Raw genomic sequence first — 18,049 nt, forward strand, 5'->3', positions numbered from 1 at the left:
GTGATAGCGGAAGGAATTTTCGAATGCTGTTTAAGGAATGTAGTATGGAAAGCACTTTTTGGTAATATGGGTTACTTGGTTATTCCAGTTTAAATGCGTATCAAAGTTCCAAGGTTTTTAACACAGGAAGCAAAAGGGATTATTGTGTCATTTAACTTGACTGGAAGAGCAGGAGTAATATTGCATAATAGACGTTGATGTCCCAATAGGATTGCTTGTGATTTTCTTGCATTGAGAGTCAAACCAAACTTTCTAGCCCATGCAGATATAGATTCGAGGTACCGTTAAGATTTTGTATTGCGTCATTGAGTGAGTCAGGGGTTGTATGGATATAGATTTGCAAATCGTCTGCGTAGAGGTGATGCTTACAGTGCTGTAGAGTCGAGGGGATGTCATTTACGTAAATAGTGTATAGTAGTGGTGATAGAACAGATCCCTGTGGGATTCCAGAATCAATGATACGCCATGAGGAAGTTCGACTTCCAATGCAAACTTACTGCTGATGTTCGCTGAGATAAGAGGAGAACCAAGAAACTGTGCTTTCTGATAGTTGGAGTGATCGTAATTTTCTTGTCAATAAGTCGATATTTACAGTGTCAAACGCTTTACTGAAGTCTAGTAGTGTCAGTATTGTAACTTTACGTTCGTCCATAGCTTTTATTTGGGTTTTTTAAAATCAAATTTCTTGTTTTAGTCGGATATAACATAAGATATTAGTTATTTGAATGAAGCATGTAGTCTTATAGAAGTATTAGGAAACTTAGTGATGTACATAAATCTGTCGTGCAGGAAAATTTGTTTCTGAGGCCTAAAATGTTCTGGCTGGATCTGGCTTCTGAATTTAGCATGTTTCTGCTGGTTTTGAGGCTGCACTTAGAAAGCTACAACTGAGCCACATTTCTCGTGGCTTAGCACAGACCATTCCAACACAGCGTTTGAGGGCAGATCGTCTCTGTCGCTGAGGCTGTGATGATGTACGAATGCATATGATCATCAACTCTTCCCCTCGTCTGTTCGATGATATTCTTCAGGCAATGCTGGATTATGCATTTCATCAGTCATTCATTCATCCATATGGTTTACTGTCGTTTGTGCTTAACTGTTGTGAACATGAATGAAGAGAAGTATGTGGACAGTCGATTCAGGATTTAAGGGGAGAGGATGGTATTTCTTGGTGAAAAATGAGTAAATTCTTTAAAATACTCTGTGATACGTGTGGAATGCATAGTATAACATTTTGTGGGTATTTGTGCCCTTATTGGCTGTTGAGTCGCCATTTTTAAACTTCCTGCGTTATGGATTTTTAAATCACTCACCCACTTTTATTGTTTCCGGTAAATTAAATTTAAAAAAAAATTTTGTTTCTTTAAAATACCCTTTGATATGTGTGGAATGCATAGCATAACATTTTGTGGGTATTTGTGCCCTTATCGGATGTTGAGACGTCATTTTTAAATTTCCTGCGCTATGGATTTTTAAATCACGCGCTCGCTTTTATCGGTTTCCAGTAACTTTTTTTTTTTTTTTTTGCCAGACAAAAATGGATATAATTTCTGAACTATTAAAGATACATGCATGAAATTTAGAACACACATTCTTTAGACTATTAGGAAACTTTTCTCTGTAACAGAATTTTGTTAATTGATTTCATTTTAAAAATACGTCCGTTTGTTTGCAAGAAAGGAAATCAGAAAATTATTATTCAATTTAATTGTTTATTTTACAAACGTAGGGACTAACACAAAAATTCTGTTACAAACAGTTTGTAGAACATGCTTTTGCAAATACATTGCAAAAAACTGTTTGAATCTATCTTTAAAAACGGTTTAGATATATCGGTTTTAGTACAATCCTGCATTGGTTTTTTTTTTCTTTCAAAATTTGGGCCCCCAAATATATATATATATATATATATATATATATATATATATATATATATATATATTTTTTTTTTCAAAATATTTTTATTTGGTTGAGTTGCCACAGCTATGAGCTCTCTACATACAAAAAATTAATATTTTACATCAAAAAGGAAAAAAAGTTTTAAAAAATACCATCCTCTCCCCTTAACCCCTCTTGGGAAGGCCTGAATCTTGTCTAATCTGACGACAACAATGTTCAATATGCCATATCAATGTACGGGCAAGAACCTACAACATTAAGCGTCACTTTGAAGTTAAACATTCTGATACCCACACTCATATTATCGGCAAAGAGAGGAAGGCATTAATAGCGAAACTAAAGGCCGAATTGCAGTCTTCTTATGACGAGGTAAATATCATTTCAACTAATTAATTACTCTTGAAGGCAATATAATTAAATTAATGGTTATACTAAGTTTATTCTGAACAGTTGTCAATAATGTATGAGAATTATTATAATAGTAATATGCGTTACAAGAGCGGTATGTTGACATTTTCATGTTCGAGGAAAAGATTTTAAAAGCGAAACGTAGTTGAGCTTTTCTAATTTCCGAGAACATGAAAACAAACATACCGCTCGTGTATCGTACATTATTTTGTGCGAAGATCGTTTATTACATACCTGAAAGATGAATTTCTAATTAGTTGCAATGACATCTCCATGTTGGTTTCTGTTTAATGACGGCAACTTCGGAAAACCAAAATATCTTTCTTCAACATTGTTGCTATAAAATGTTTTCTGTGTTTACTATACTCCAGCAGGCCGTGATATACGTCTGTCTTTTTTTTCCCTCCAGTCTATAAATGCGAACTTAAACGGTAAGGTTATGTAATGATTTATTTTTCATTTTAATATTTTAACAATATTATTTATATAACATATTGCAATAATAACATCGGCATCTGGAATCTTGTTGATTTTTTCACGGCTTCCTTAATGTTACTTGTATCAGGAATGCAATAAGTTTCGTGGAGTAGTAGACTTTACTTAATATTTGCAAATATTTAAAAACAATAATTAACATTGCAATTTAGGTGAAATTGCAGTGGTAAGTTTCCAATTTATAATTATTACTATGTTAAACGTCTCTAAAAATAATATGTTAAAAGCCTAAAGCAGTAAAATGAATGTCGAGCTTAAGCGGTAAGAAGAGGGAAATTGTTATGTGTGTTACGTTGGGAATACTGAATGTTGTATTTCACACTTACGCGTATTGGTTCTGTGCGGAAAACAAGCAAATACGCACGATCTCGCACAAAAACATTTAAAAGCCATAATGGATGTCCGATAAGCTATAAAATTAATAAAGTGAATATAAGGGTCCGTCTTTGCTTATCTATTTAGGAACAAAATAACTAAAAGTTATTTGTACAGTAGTGGCAAAAAAACCGGACCGACTCTTGTAGCTGATTTCAGAGCCTTGTTCACTCCAGAGCACGATAGACTGGTAACTAAGACTTTCGTGGTTCGAATCCTGCTTAAAAAGGAAACTTTTTTGTTCAAATTTATTGCCAATACTTTTCATTTGCAGTGATATTTTACTACTTAATTAACTTATTATTCTCAGAACATGAATTTTACCAGCAATCGAAAAGTTATGGAATGCGCGCTGGTTCGAGTTCTCCCGAGAGAAGAAATTTTCTCATGAAATTTCGACAATGTATGGGACCAGTGCCCACCCAGCATCGTGATCTACTCTGGAAGCTACGATAGGTAGCGAAATCCGGTTGTGAAAGCCAGCTATAACGGCTGGAGGGGATCATTGTGCTAACGACATGATACCTCCATTCTGGTTGGATGATCGTCCACCTCTGCTTCGGCATGTTAACGTGAGGGCAGCAGGCGGCTGGTCGGTCTGGGCCCTTCTAAGGCTGTGGCGCCACGGATTATTATTTCTTTAAAATGCCTTATAAATATTGTAGGTAAATTTGAATTATGCATATCCATTTTCTAAACTATCTGTGTTTATTTTTATTTATAAAAAATGTTTTTGAATTTTGTACGTTTTGAGGCCTGAAGAATATACAAATGAAAAAAAAAAAATTAACTCGGTACAACCTTTATAAATGAAAAACACAGTTTTTAAAATACGTATTCCTTTTTTAACTCATTGCCCAAGAGTTTCTTCATAAAATTAAAAATACAAGCAGTGTTCCGTACTTTTTACTCATCTTTGTATGTTTTAAGGCTCGTCGCCACTATTAAACATTTAACAACATGTTAAATGTTAAATTGTTTACCGTTAACATCCCAACATGTTGAATGAACATGTTAATGCTAATTTCATTTAACACTTTGTCCACACTGTTAAACATGTTAAACTTGACTTTCTTTGCGTAGATAGTGTCTTATTTTCAAACCTTGTACAATGGACTCAGATGATGATTTGGCTTTTGTAATTGCCTCTATTGCTTGTTACAAGGCCTTGAAAAGGAAGAAAATGAGAATGTGGGTGCGGCAATATCTTAGTAAAAGACACTATGCAGAAGACATTCTAAACGAGCTTAAAGTTGAAGATCGATTTGTATTCAAAAACTTGCTGAGAATGTCAGAATACGATTTTAATATAGTACTGCAAAAATACTTCCTTTACATCAAAGAAAGACACAATTTAAGAGCAGCGATTTCATCTCAGTTTAATAAATTACAGCGCGAATGATTGACTATTATAGAACCTAGGACATGATAGATGTTAAAGGAGCGGGTAATATCGTATAATTATTCTTTCCGAAGTTTTACGAACGTTAACATACATCACCAAATACGACCGTTACTGACGTCAACATAGCATTAATGTAGCGTACGACGAGAGTGCGAAAACTCTCTATTGTGTTCTCGAGAACAATTAAATAATTCCAGTTCTCTAAAACAGTCGGCCTTCTTTGTTTTGTCTCTGTATTCTTTTGCAGACATCCCACAAACAAGGCCTTTCCATCAGTGCAATAATTTTATTCTAACGTATTTTCTTTAATCCATTCCATTACTTCGAACAACTTACAGCCAACATCAAGGACCAAATTGAATGATAGTATAAAAATGATCAAAATACGCGCCACAAAATCTGAAGTTAGTTGTTGCTATGGAAACTACGAACTTTACCGAACTGTATCGACCCTGTACGAGCAAATGAATTGACTTGACATGTTTTCCGTTGCTACTGGAAAACACGCCATGTTAAAAGTGTTAACTTCAACATACTCAGTCAAGATGTTATGTCAATTGAGACTTGAAATGCCCATATACATTTTAAATTCAACATGTTATATTTAACATTTTGTTGTTAAGTTAATAGTGGAGACGAGCCTTTACGTCTTTAGAATGTATTCGTTTGTTTGTCGCGTGCTAGTACCTGCGTAAGTAAGAGAGAATATACGTTAGAACTTCCCTCTTGGAGTAGCCTTGATTCTCGTCTCTTGGATTGTTCACAGCGGCGCTGGGTTCCGTATAGTCCGAGCAGCGCTCTGTCCTTGATGTTCAGTTGCAGTGGATGCGTCGTGGTATCGTGTCCAGCGCGTATTTTGTTTCTGCTGCATACTCAATACCTCAACTCCGTAACAAATGAGTGTCAGAAGCAAAAGAAAATACGTTTCTATTGAAACTAAACTCGATGCTATAAGGAGGTTGGATCACGGAGAGACAATAAAGCAAGTAGCAGTGGAATTAGGAGTAGGTGTTGTGACGGTGGGCGACTGGCGCCGAAACAGAGCGAAAATTGAAAAATGGTGCTCGGAAAAATGGAACTCGCGAAAAACTATGAAGAAAGCGGAATACGAAAGAACCAGTGAAGCACTGTTCACGTGGTTCTCGGATCAGAGGAAGCAAGGGAACACGATCACGGGATCCATACTCCACGAGAAGGCACTCGAATTCCATAGGGAACTTAAAGATGGCGACGGCGAATTTACTGCTAGTGTGGGCTGGTTGGACCGGTGGAAAAAGCGGTATGGGGTGCGACAGAGAAGTATGAGTTTGACTCTGTAAGTAAACGACAGCGAGAAGTGTGCTACAGCTGTGGTTAGGGTATAGTCTTTTGCCCTTACTACAGTTATACAACTGGTTTTGATTTACCAATTCTCCATTTTGACTCAAACATTAGAGTTTCTAACTAAAAAGTAAAAGGACTTGAGGGAAATGAAATCTCTGTGAGTGTATCTACAGATACAGGAATTAAAATAAATACAGTTTTCTGCAAGATTTAATATAATGAACGTAGCATTAAAACAGTGGTATAGTATTAATAGGGCAAGTAAAGAACTATGCAAATCTAGTCTTTCAGGTAAAGCTCCCTGTAAAGCAGATCGATACCCGGCCCCGGAACAATTTTTCTCTTGAAATTATTCAAATCTGCTTTACAGGGAGCTTTACCTGAAAGACTAGATTTGCATAATATATACGTCACTGTGTACGTTAACAGAAAACCACAATTCCAAGTCACACAGAGATTGTGTGCACTCGATGTGGATCTCTGGCGTTTCGTCAGCCCACGCGAGTTGTGTGGATATAAAAGGGAAAAATTGAGACGGTGTCGGGTGGAGTTCCCGGGAAGCTCAGTTGGCAGAGCCCTGGTACGTTCAACCAGAGGTCCCGGGATCGATACCCAGCCCCGGAACAATTTTTCTCTTGAAATTATTTAAATTATTCAAGTAAAGAACTATTTACATAATCACATAGAAATATCTATAGTCCCGTCCTTCTAATTTCCGGCAGCCAATCGCGTTGCAGGTCGGCTACATTTAAACGTGTGCGTCTTGTGATTCGCTGATGAAGACGTTATTCATTTCTTAAGGCTCGATAAATACTTAAGGGGAGTTGGTCGTTATCACATGCAAAGTAATGGTAAAAATAGCCTATTTTCAAGCAGTCATAAATTTAATGCCATTTATCAGAGCTCTTTCATTTTTTTAGTGATACATGTATACACATTAAGCTTTAAATTAAAAAAAAGAATGGTTACTGTAGAGTAAATCTTTACCCTTAAAATAATTTTTTATTTTAAACATACTTATTTTTATAAAATCACTACATGCCTGAGATCAGGTGTACTCTATTCAATTATTATAGCATATATTGAATTGAAATTTTAGCCACTTACTGCTAATAGATATTAAAACACACCCGACCAAAATTATTAATATATCAGCAATATTATGAGCATAGAGCTTATACCAATCTTCATCGTCAATTTTTTTTTTTTATTTATTGACAGTGATGATTGGTAGAAGCCTATGCTCATAATATTGCAGATATATTAATAATTATAGTAGGGTAAGTTTCAGTATCTATTAGCTGTAAGTGGCTAAAATTTCAATTCAATGTGCGCTATGATGAGTGAATAAAGTGTACCTAATCATAGGCATGTAGTGAATTTATAAAAAAAATCATTTTTAAATTCGAAAATCAATTTAAGGATAAAGACTTACTCTAGATTAACCATTCTTCTTTATTTTAAAGCTTAATGTGTATATCAGTAAAAAAATGAAAGTTCTCTGATAAATAGTATTACATTTATGACTGCTTGAGTATAGGCTACTTTTTAACATTATTTTGCATGCGATAACGACCAACTCCCCTTAATATAATCGCCCGCCATTTTCGCTCTTTCGTTGGCGTTCGCAGAAAGCACACGAAGACGTTATTTGCTGAATTACAGTGTGTTTGATTTATTATCATAGGAGTACGACATGATAATGTTTAACGGTGTGGCAAATAGATTCCTCGTATGGTAGCTCGGCAACGAAAGAACAAAAATGACGAACGATACTACCTACCTAGACTTTATATAGCCTTCACTTCCTAAGACGTAAGCAAAGAGGAGGAGTCACGCCGGGAATAACAGCGTCGCGACGACTATAGTAAATGTTATTTTGATGATGTTCGGGTAAAGGGAGATAGGTAATAAAAACCGAGTTTTGAGATAAATTAAAGTTAAATATGGGACTCTTATTGCAAATCATTTTCTACACAAATAAAACAGATCAAATACTAGCATTCTTTTGTTTTTTGCACACTCACTTGTAGAATTTAACTTGGGTGTTCGTCTGGGGAACAAAACTCCATTTGCATAAAAAATGACAACCCCCTTTACCCGAGCACAATCGATTTATCCAGCTGTATATGAGTAATGGCAAGCTTGTATTAACTTTCTACAGTTACTCATATATTGTGCACGCGTCTGTTTCGCATTCATGTCGAATCACAACTGAGTAAGGTTATTTTATAATATTTTGCAAACCCTCTTCCCCGCAATGGATTATAATAAACTCTACCAATTATGTTAAGTAGGTCAGAAGAGAGCATACCAAGGGAAAAATCTTGAAAACGATACGACCAGTACGACGGATATGACGTCGAACACCGCCTTTAACGTTCCATGAACCTCCGCGAACCAATATACCCAGATAACACGATAAAATTTTGTGTTCAGAATAGGATAAAAAGGCCTTATATACCCAAAAAAATTAGCTACAGCTTAATGAATTTCACATTGTAAGCTGACGTATGTAACTTCAAGAAAACTCACATGAACTAGCTATTCGTATATTGTAAAAATTTCTAACACGGTATTACTTTTCTACTTAATAAGATCTATTTCATTAGCGAATAAATAGCTTATTATTTGTTCGTAATTAGGTTTTAGTTGTTCGGGTCTTCTAACTTAATACCTCAAGGGTGAAACCAAATCATTCCCCTCACCCCATTTTTACACATCCTAGAAGATTGTAGTGATTTTGTGTTGCCAATTTTGTTTCGAATTTCGCCACTGACAAAAATACAACTGCGAGTTACTTTCAAACAGTTATTTCGACGCCATCGTTTGCCTTTGAAAGTGGCGACAACCTTCATGAAACTAAAGTTACTAGCGAGTGTTATTTGAAATTTGAACGTTAATTAATATGAATAAATAATACAGTAACAATTTTATTAATAAATAAACAGTAAAAATTGTAAGGTGATATTTGGTTTTTGAAGTTGTCAGACAAAATACATTTTTAGTTTAGGTCTCTTGAATCATAAACTGTTTTATTCTCGACCATGCCGAAATGTAGTAATTATACACCTGGTAGTAGCCCTTTAATGCACCTCATTAAAGTACACCTATTCATTATAGTTCAGTTGTTCAGCCAATGAGAAATCACCATTGTACCATTATAAAACAGCAAGTATCGATTATTTTCGGATATGCAATCGAAAGACAATTAGCGAAAAGTCACGGAGGCTGGAAATCCAATACTGTCGCAGAAGGTTATGTTCTGTTACTATAATATTTAGCGTTAATTGTAAATAAATTCAATTTGTCATCTCGTTTTTCAATTCTAAATCAATTTCCAGGTTATGTCAAACTAATTTTCATGTTATTATCTAGATTATATTAAGGTCAATGACATTCGTGCCTCGAAAAAAATCAATACTTTCGCGTCTGCGCACATCTCACAATTCAGGTCAGTTCCGCTCCTCACATAACCATAACATGAATACTTATGAATAATTTCAAGTTAGAAATATGGTCGAGCATAAAAAGTCGTATGAAACTTGCCTATAATGGTAATTAAGACGCTCGTATGAAAATTATGAAACTCGCGCTCGTTTCATAAACAAACATACTCGCTTCTTAATTACTACCATTATAGGCTCGTTGCATAATGTACTATTATCACACAAATCCATTTCATGTTGCTAGACAGAATACATTTTAGTATTATGCCAGTCATAAATAAAGTATTATTTCCGTACACAGCATTGTAATTTTATTTGCTTTGGTGATATCTGGTAACAGTTGGCAACATTGAAAAGAGGACCTATTAGCATTTTAGGAACTGTTACGTGAACGCCATTATACAGTGAATCTTCGCTATCCGCGTATTCCATGTTCGCGCTTGCTATCTGTGCTGCAGGATACAGACAGTATAACCCGGTTTTTGTCATTCACGAGCAGCTGGATGCGATTCACTGCCATGCTGAGCAAGCAAAAAAAATCCTAGACGCCTACCGCACGACGTCGTGTTAACACGTGTGATTGCCTAGAGTCTTTTAATTCACGTTTTTCAAGTTTTGTGCCTTTTTATTGTTGCATTCATAATGGCATCCAGGCGTGGTGCAATTGAAAATGTGTTCGCAAGCGTGCCGAAACGGAAGAAGAATGTGATGAGCCTCAGTGATAAAGTTCGTGTGTTGGATAAACTTCGCTCTGGCATGTCTGCAGCTTCCGTCGGCCGTGAATTCGGTGTGAATGAATCCACTATTCGTTCGATCCGCTTTAGGGAAGAAAATATTCGTAGAGCCGTGCGTGAATCGGCACCAGAAAGTACAAAAGTTACGTCCGTGGTTCGTGATGAGGCAATGGAAAAAATGGAAAAACGTTTAAGTTCGTGGATCAGTGAGATGGCGAGAGATCACAAAAATGTTGGCACCACTGCTATACGTCTTAAAGCCAAGCAGATCTATGTACATACCACAAACGGGCAACAAAATGTGAAAGCTTTTTCGGCTAGTACTGGGTGGCTTGCTGGATTCAAAAACAGATACCGAATTAAGAACGTTTATAAGCGTTCCGGTAAGGATAAGGAAGCCATTACTCACCATGAAAGGTAATATTCAGTTTCATGAAATGTTCTCTAGTTCGTAATTTTAAATGTTCTGTGTAATTTTTTTCCAAGGATTTTGAAATAATGTGTGTGTGTGCGTGCGTGAGCATATGAAAAATTGAATGAGCTTGACCATGAGTAAAAATGTGAGTACTGGAACACCAGCAATTTTAATTGCTGTCAGAGACGAATTTGAAACTCTAAAGCGCACGTTGCATTTTTCCTGAAGTAATCACACATGCTAAATTTTATTGAAGATTTTAAATGATTGATACTCATGTTTACTAGGTATTTTATAAACAAAGATTATTTGTCCATTAAGGTGCAGCTACACGGTTAGACTTTTCTTTCAACTTTACGCATGCAAGAGTGAACGAAACGCATTCAATTGTGCGTACCTTTTTCCACTAAAAATGAGAATGCATGTAGCAATTGAAACCTATCCATCGCCGGTGGTTATGTTGTGCGTTATTTCGTTCAACAGTAGCATGTTGTGAACAGCTGATTGTTCTAGGTGGCCGTGAGTAAATTGAAAATTGTTTTGTTTGACGATTGTGCACATTTTAAGCCCAAAATGGCGGCAAGTACGATTAGCTTTATTGAAGATTATCGCAAATACTCGTACGAGTGCCTGTGGAGTGTTCGACCACAATTTTGAGAATCAAGTAGGTCTATGTATTGGATTGATATAATATATACACGTAAGTGAAGATGAATTAGTAGCAAAATAACTAGTTAGATATAGAATAGACTTTGTGGGAGTACAGGAGGTTAGGTTAGATGGGAATGGCATAACACAAATAGGAGATTATTTGTTGTATTATGGGAAATGAAACGATAATCACGAATTAGGAACAGGATTCTTTGTGCATAAAATCCAGACGTTTGAGATGGGCAGGGCATGTAGCACGTATGGGCGAATCCAGAAATGCATATAGTGTGTTAGTTGGGAGGTCGGAGGGAAAAAGACCTTTAGGGAGGCCGAGACGTAGATGGGAAGATGATATTAAAATGGATTTGAGGGAGGTGGGATATGATGATAGAGACTGGATTAATCTTGCTCAGGATAGGGACCAATGGCGGACTTATGTGAGGGCGGCAATGAACCTCCGGGTTCCTTAAAAGCCAGTAAGTAAGTAAGTGAAGATGATATTCAATACGGCGCACCATGTAGAGACAAAATCTGCATGCATCTTAATTGCATACGGACGCGCAGAAAAATTGAACCTTAGATGTAGCTTTAGTTATTGAATCAGTGCATTAAAATTTGACACCATTGGTAGGCCTATAGTGAGGAAAAATAAAATTCTTGACCCCTTTTATTTCTGTAAAAAAGTTTAAGCTGTTTTATTTATGCATGCCATTACTTTTGATTTTGAAGCAGGAATTTTAGCATTAAAATTACTTGCTACCTCACCAAATGTGAAATATTGCTCTTGTCTTACTCCTTGATTTATTCCCACAGTTCCTTTGCTGATATTATATTTTACTCCCTCCCCCCCCCCCCCCCCATACATAAGCTATGAATGTTTCTAACTAAATGTTGAAGGACACCTTTTACAATTTTCCATAAATTGCCATACACTCTATTGACGCTTTTTCATAGTCATGCGAAGATAATTATCTTCGTTTTTCTATGAATTGAAATTTTGTAAATACACAATACGTTCCCGGCCTACTTTCTGTAAATCCATTCAGAGTCTCTATTATAATAATAGTATATAAAATACATATCTCAGGAACTTAATCCCGTTTTCCCGCAGAGTCGTATTTCCGTATTCACAGTTTTTTCTTGCGAAAAGCGAGGTTTGGCTCTAATGTATTTTGTCTTCTTTCCCCCTCCAAATAATCCTAATTAGAGACTTGAAAAAGTTGTAAACTAATTGACTTTTGTAGACATTCTCTCATGTGTAACAAAGATGGATTTAATATAGTGACTGTTGATCCCTTTAAGAAAGAGGCACGCGAAATCGTTGCTGGTCTCCCTCGGGCCAGGAAGATTGATATTACGGGATCATTCCACCAAAAACATGACATCAGATGTCACATACGAAGTTGTTGGTTGGCGTCTTTACTATGTTTGGGCCCGTAACACACTGGAAGAGATTCTCGTTCGAGGCAAAAACCTCGCGCGAGTTTCTCGCTGGAATCGGTAGCTCAGCGAATTTTCTTGACACATTTATCAAAGATGTTTGACATTTATACTCTTTATGACGATTGAATGTAGAAAGAGATATCACAGGTGGCGATGAATTGTATTGTTTTTATTTGAAAATGAGGAAAGATGGCTGATAATTGCAGTCAGAAACTTATCGAACTTGTACGATCACCCGTAGGCCTATTTATATGATACACGGGATGAAAACTATAAAGACACGAAACTTAAAGAAAAAATCTGGAGATAAATATCAGATTATCTGAAGATAAATAGGGCTATATTTTATTTCGATGAGATTTAGCCCAGATTTTCCCACCGTCCTTTTTTAAGGACAGTTGCAGTGCCTTCGGATATTATGTCATTGTTGGTGTTAGGGACATTTTATAAGTTGTGCGATAATGTTGGTAGTATTTGTTAGCTTTAGAAAATATACGTTCCTTGTTTCAGTTTATTTCAACATCATTTAACCGATTTTTGAGAGTAACTAATGTGCTACTGCATTTTTATCACAAAAAAATTTTTGGGCTTATCTGGGTTAATAGTATTAAGTAAACATTTGAAATAATATATCTATATGTCTTAACAGTTTACATAATTTTAATCAGAACATAGCAAAGAATCCTCTATCATATCATGAATGGCCAAAAACTGGTCAATTCAACCTGGAATAACGCCTAAACGTATCATCATTCAAATCGAAACCAGTGTCTAAAATTCGCCCTTATTTTCGTAAGATACTACAATGTGATTTTCAAATATTTCTGGCTTTAATTTTAGGCCTATTTTTTCTTTTCATTAACAAAATATGTTAATGTAACTCTATTTCTCATCATCTGAATACTCAGATTGAACATAGCGTTCGTTGTCGTACTTACAGGTTATATATTTAAGTACGACAATATATGTAAATACATAACCTATAATATTTCCCCCAACGAGTCATTACTATAATCAGAAAAATGCTTTCTGCATGAAGGCAGTGCATAGATGATCATCGCAACATATTTCTCGCTAGCGAAAACTCTTCAAGTGTGTTACGGACCTTACGTCTGACAGTGATGGACAAGACCGAGGCATAGAAGAGAGCTTGTTTTCGTTTTTAGTTTGTTCTGAGTGTGAACAGGAAGTTAGAGCATATTAGGCCTATTCCGACAAGCGAAGCAACTGCAGTGAACTTCGGTCCCTCTTATCTCATCAGTCTGTGCTTAGCAGTGAGTGGAGTGGTTGAACGTGCACCTTCGTGCAAGAGGACGAAGCAGGTATAATACGTTGCCTTATTCGATAGTTTTAAGTTTTGTTATGAGATCATCCAAATCAGTTCATGTTCCGTCCGTTACCAAATGTTTGAATTTATTTACTAAAGCCATGTTATTACAAACTATCGAATGAAAGAAAATATTATCTTCTAATATTCCATAATGATCACCATGAACCTTCAAAACAATATTTGTAATAGTGGTAACAGACGGTACATATGGGAGCAGACGGGACAAGAATAATTGTCCCGTCCGTTACTTCCTCATAATCATGAAGCCCATACCGTGAATTCATTATTATTATTATTATTATTATTATTATTATTATTATTATTATTATTATTATTATTGGTGAATTTTTATTACTGTACTGCCAGTATAGGAAATTAAAAACTTCTTCATCTATCCCTTGTGCCTTGCAGCGTCTGGTAAATTAAAAACAAACACTGAAAATACCTTAGTTTTGTAGTGGGGAGTAGTAAAAACTCGATGTGATCACTGGGAGAGCTGTGGTACCATCCGACCCGCCCTAAATAGGTTCCTTATTTATATAGGAAAATCGTCGTACTTGAAGGAAGAAGGCGGCCATATTCCGTCGTTATGACGTTATTTGAGGTGGAGTGGGAGAATGATTGCAGTGTCGCCAACTGTGGTAACCATTCATATTATCTGCAGTGTCGCCAACTGTGGTAACCATTCATATTATCTTTCACACCTAATCTAACCTAACTTAACGTGCTACACACCTATTGCAACATTCCTAACGTTTAGCACACTTATTGTAACATTCCTCACAGTTTAATTTCGTTTGCCGATATTGGCATCCCTGCTACGCCTCTGCTGGAACTCAAGAGTCATCTAGTGGAAGTGAAGTGAAACTGCGACTGTTAATTACGGTTCCGAAGTTGTTTCTGTGTTATCTGCAGGCTTCGAGACTTTGGACCCGATACAATAAGTTTACTGTGCATGCACTATAGGTTGTTGACTCGCTGCAGGTAGATAGAGATGTGTTGAGGTAACGACGTTGCTATTTAGAATAGAGTACGGTAGTATGGGGAAACGCACACACATGGACATTCTGAAAGTAAATATACATTACACAATGACAATGTCAAAAGAATGTGAAAAGCATTTATTCTCCTGTCTTTTATAAGCACTTGTGTTTAATTATACACAGTGTTAATGGTGGAAATAAGCAAGTAGCAATTTAAATTTCTTCCTTTATCCTATTGGTCGTCTTTAGGAAGTGCAGTTACAGTATCGAATTGCAATGTACTACAAGATACATTTTCAGTGTCTCAAACATAAATATTTTTCGGTTATCTGCCAAACACAGTTTGTACTGTTAAAAGATGCGCTCTCCGTCGCATGACTTTATAGGAGCAAAACGAAAAAACCTAACATCATTGCAGTCTCTAAGAGAGAGTCCTTCATTCTCGGATGACTCTATGTCCACTAATTTGCTGTCGAAAAAACCTAACATCATTGCAGTCTCTAAGAGAGAGTCCTTCATTCTCGGATGACTCTATGTCCACTAATTTGCTGTTTATATTACACAATGCTCCATATCCGTTATTTTTACATAAAATTGATTTCAACTTCTGTTTTACACGTTCAGTAACCGGTGTACTTGATGTCTCATTAATTCTCTGCGTCATTTTCTAAATTAATTTGAGGTCTTCCGGCATCTCTTGCTCTGACTTTTCTAACCGTGTAATAGTTTCAGACACAGTTTGAAAATGAGTTTATATGAAAACCAAATCATTCATCAGAACCTTCAAATCCAGAGCGTTTTCCTTTGCGTATTTGTTGGCATCCATTCTACAGTATCCCCACCCACTGTACGCTTTACCACTATATTCAGTGCGCCGTAATGCAGATTTCCCACTGAACTGCTCTATCGGGTCCGAAGTCTCGAAGCCTGGTTATCTGCAAGAATTATTGTGTCATCGTAGAGATAATTGCATTTATATTGTACAATAAAAATTGAAATGTGTCGTGGCTGAGATAAAAGTGTTCTAAATTGATTTCCAGCGCCACAATCCCAGTGATAAACGTGGGAATATTCGTTAGGAGTCCGTTGGAAGTGGCAGTAGAGTAATAAAAATTGACATTATTATTAGTCATCTATACAAGCATATAGTTAAAGTGTGTATTGCAGGTTAATAGTACTTTAACAACATGGCAAAGATGTCTCCGGCCGAGAAAATGAAGCGGTATAGAGAACGCCTGAAACAGTCGGGGAATTATAGAGCTGCTCAAATTAAGGACGCAATAAGGAAGAAACATGCACGGGCTCTGAAGAAGAAAACTATGACACCGAACGAAATTAGAAAGAAAAGAAAATATGAACGTGAACTGAAACGTGTCTACCGGAAGAAATTGAATAGCCTGAGTAATGCAGTAAGCACAACCTCGCGTCCAAGTGAAGAACCAACTTGTTCAAGGTATTCTGTTCCTAATACTATATTTTTTAGGGCTAAAGCTGTCCATTGTGCTCTCCGTAATCTGTCCCAAAGTCTCTTAAGGGCCGTATTCATAACGAGTCTTTGGATGAAGACTTACCAAAGTCGACTTTCGTAGTAAAGTTTAACTTCGTTAAAAGTCCTATTCGTAGACAATACTTCTGAGACTTTGACTTCGACTCGGTAAGTCGAGATTTGACGATCTTGTTCTGATGTTGGCAATTGCAATCACTGGCTTTTAAACGAATTAAATTAATAGATAGTTGAAATAGAGTAGGCATTGCCAAAATCAAAGCCATCTTTTAAGTCGCAAATCAATGAAACGATTGAACATCGGTACATGTTAAGAGATTGTTAGCTTTATATAAGAATCATTTTTATTTCATCCTAAATTAATTTTATTCTGAAGTTTGAAAGGCATGTTGGTCCGACAAGTTAACAAGTTTAAAGAAACAAATATCAAAAGTCCTTCAATAACTGTCTATTCAAAAATACAAAATATTACATAGGTTACATGAACATACTACTAGGTTCAAAAAGTTCCCGGAATTTGCTAGTATCATAGAAACAACGTACCTTAAACACTATTCTACAGCACTCCCTTCAAAATAGTTGCCTTCCGCAACAACACACTTTTGCCAACGCGTGTAGAGTTCCTGGAAGCAGGCCTGGAAGCCATTTCGTGAAACCCGTCTTAGTGCTCTCGTCGCGTTTGCGATAACCTCTTCAGCATTGAATCTCCGTCCTTTCAGATGACTTTTCAGACGGGGAAACAGAAAGTAATCAGGTGGTGAGAGATCAGGAGAGTATGGTGGGTGATCCAAAGCAGTTATGTTACGCACACGCTGAGCGATTGCTTCATTTGTTACAGTTGTTGGTCGGTCGCTGCGTACGTCATCTTTGATGCTATCGCGGCCACCAGAAAAGCGTTTATGCCAGGCATACACTTCAGTTTTTTTCATTGCTGCTTCGCCATATGCTTCTTCCAACAATCTTAATGTCTCTGCAGGAGTTTTGTGTAACAAAACACAGAACTTGATGTTTGTACGTTGCTCTGTGGACATAATTCCAAATGCGACGAACAAACAAAACATAATGATAAACAATTGCCTACAACTCAAAACCAACAATCGCCATTATCAACAAACTTTAAGGAAATGACATCATGAATGTTACCAACAAAACAAATGTATAATATACCTTGTTATATATTAATACGAAAAATGGTAGTAAAATTCCGGGAACTTTTTGAACCTAGTAATATTCTGACTAGCGCTTTCGCTATTATAATAGCATCTTCAGGTCAGACTTGCGTGATATTAAGCTTTTCATATAAAGACATAGATGGACAAGTAACGTCGAAATGTGTTAAGGTACATGACGTGAAGATATAAAAATACAATGGTAAGAAAAGTAAAATTTGACTTATGAACAGTCTAATATATATATATATATATATATATATATATATATATATATATATATATATATATGACAGTAAAACCTTCATGAGGTCTCAAAAATTAATACATAAAAGTATTTGACATGTGTGCAGCTTATAGATCAAAATTTGTTTAAAAAATTGAGGTCTGCAAGATATATATTCAGCGTAAAATAGAGACACAGACAGTTAAAAGAATAACAAATTAAAATATTGTTTTGCAT

General features: G+C 36.1%; 2 protein-coding genes across 5 annotated transcripts in view; one reads left to right on the forward strand and one right to left on the reverse strand.

Annotated features, from left to right (window-relative positions):
• LOC138713173 (methyl farnesoate epoxidase-like) overlaps positions 1-18,049 on the reverse strand; it is a 143,550-nt gene that overhangs the window by 59,986 nt on the left and 65,515 nt on the right. The window lies entirely within an intron of this gene.
• LOC138713170 (uncharacterized) overlaps positions 5,283-18,049 on the forward strand; it is a 126,494-nt gene continuing 113,727 nt past the window's right edge. Inside the window, exons 1-2 of one of the 4 annotated variants that reach the window (XM_069845033.1) lie at positions 13,767-13,922; positions 16,081-16,366. In XM_069845033.1, the coding sequence (XP_069701134.1) occupies positions 16,101-16,366 (266 nt within the window). In that variant the 5' untranslated portion in view covers positions 13,767-13,922; positions 16,081-16,100. Of the gene's footprint in view, positions 5,901-9,962; positions 10,509-13,766; positions 13,923-16,080; positions 16,367-18,049 lie in introns of those variants that run through there. The other 3 variants (XM_069845026.1, XM_069845020.1, XM_069845034.1) reach the window with 3 other exon arrangements.

This window comes from Periplaneta americana, chromosome 14 (assembly GCF_040183065.1).
Source record: "Periplaneta americana isolate PAMFEO1 chromosome 14, P.americana_PAMFEO1_priV1, whole genome shotgun sequence".
NCBI lineage: Eukaryota > Metazoa > Arthropoda > Insecta > Blattodea > Blattidae > Periplaneta > Periplaneta americana.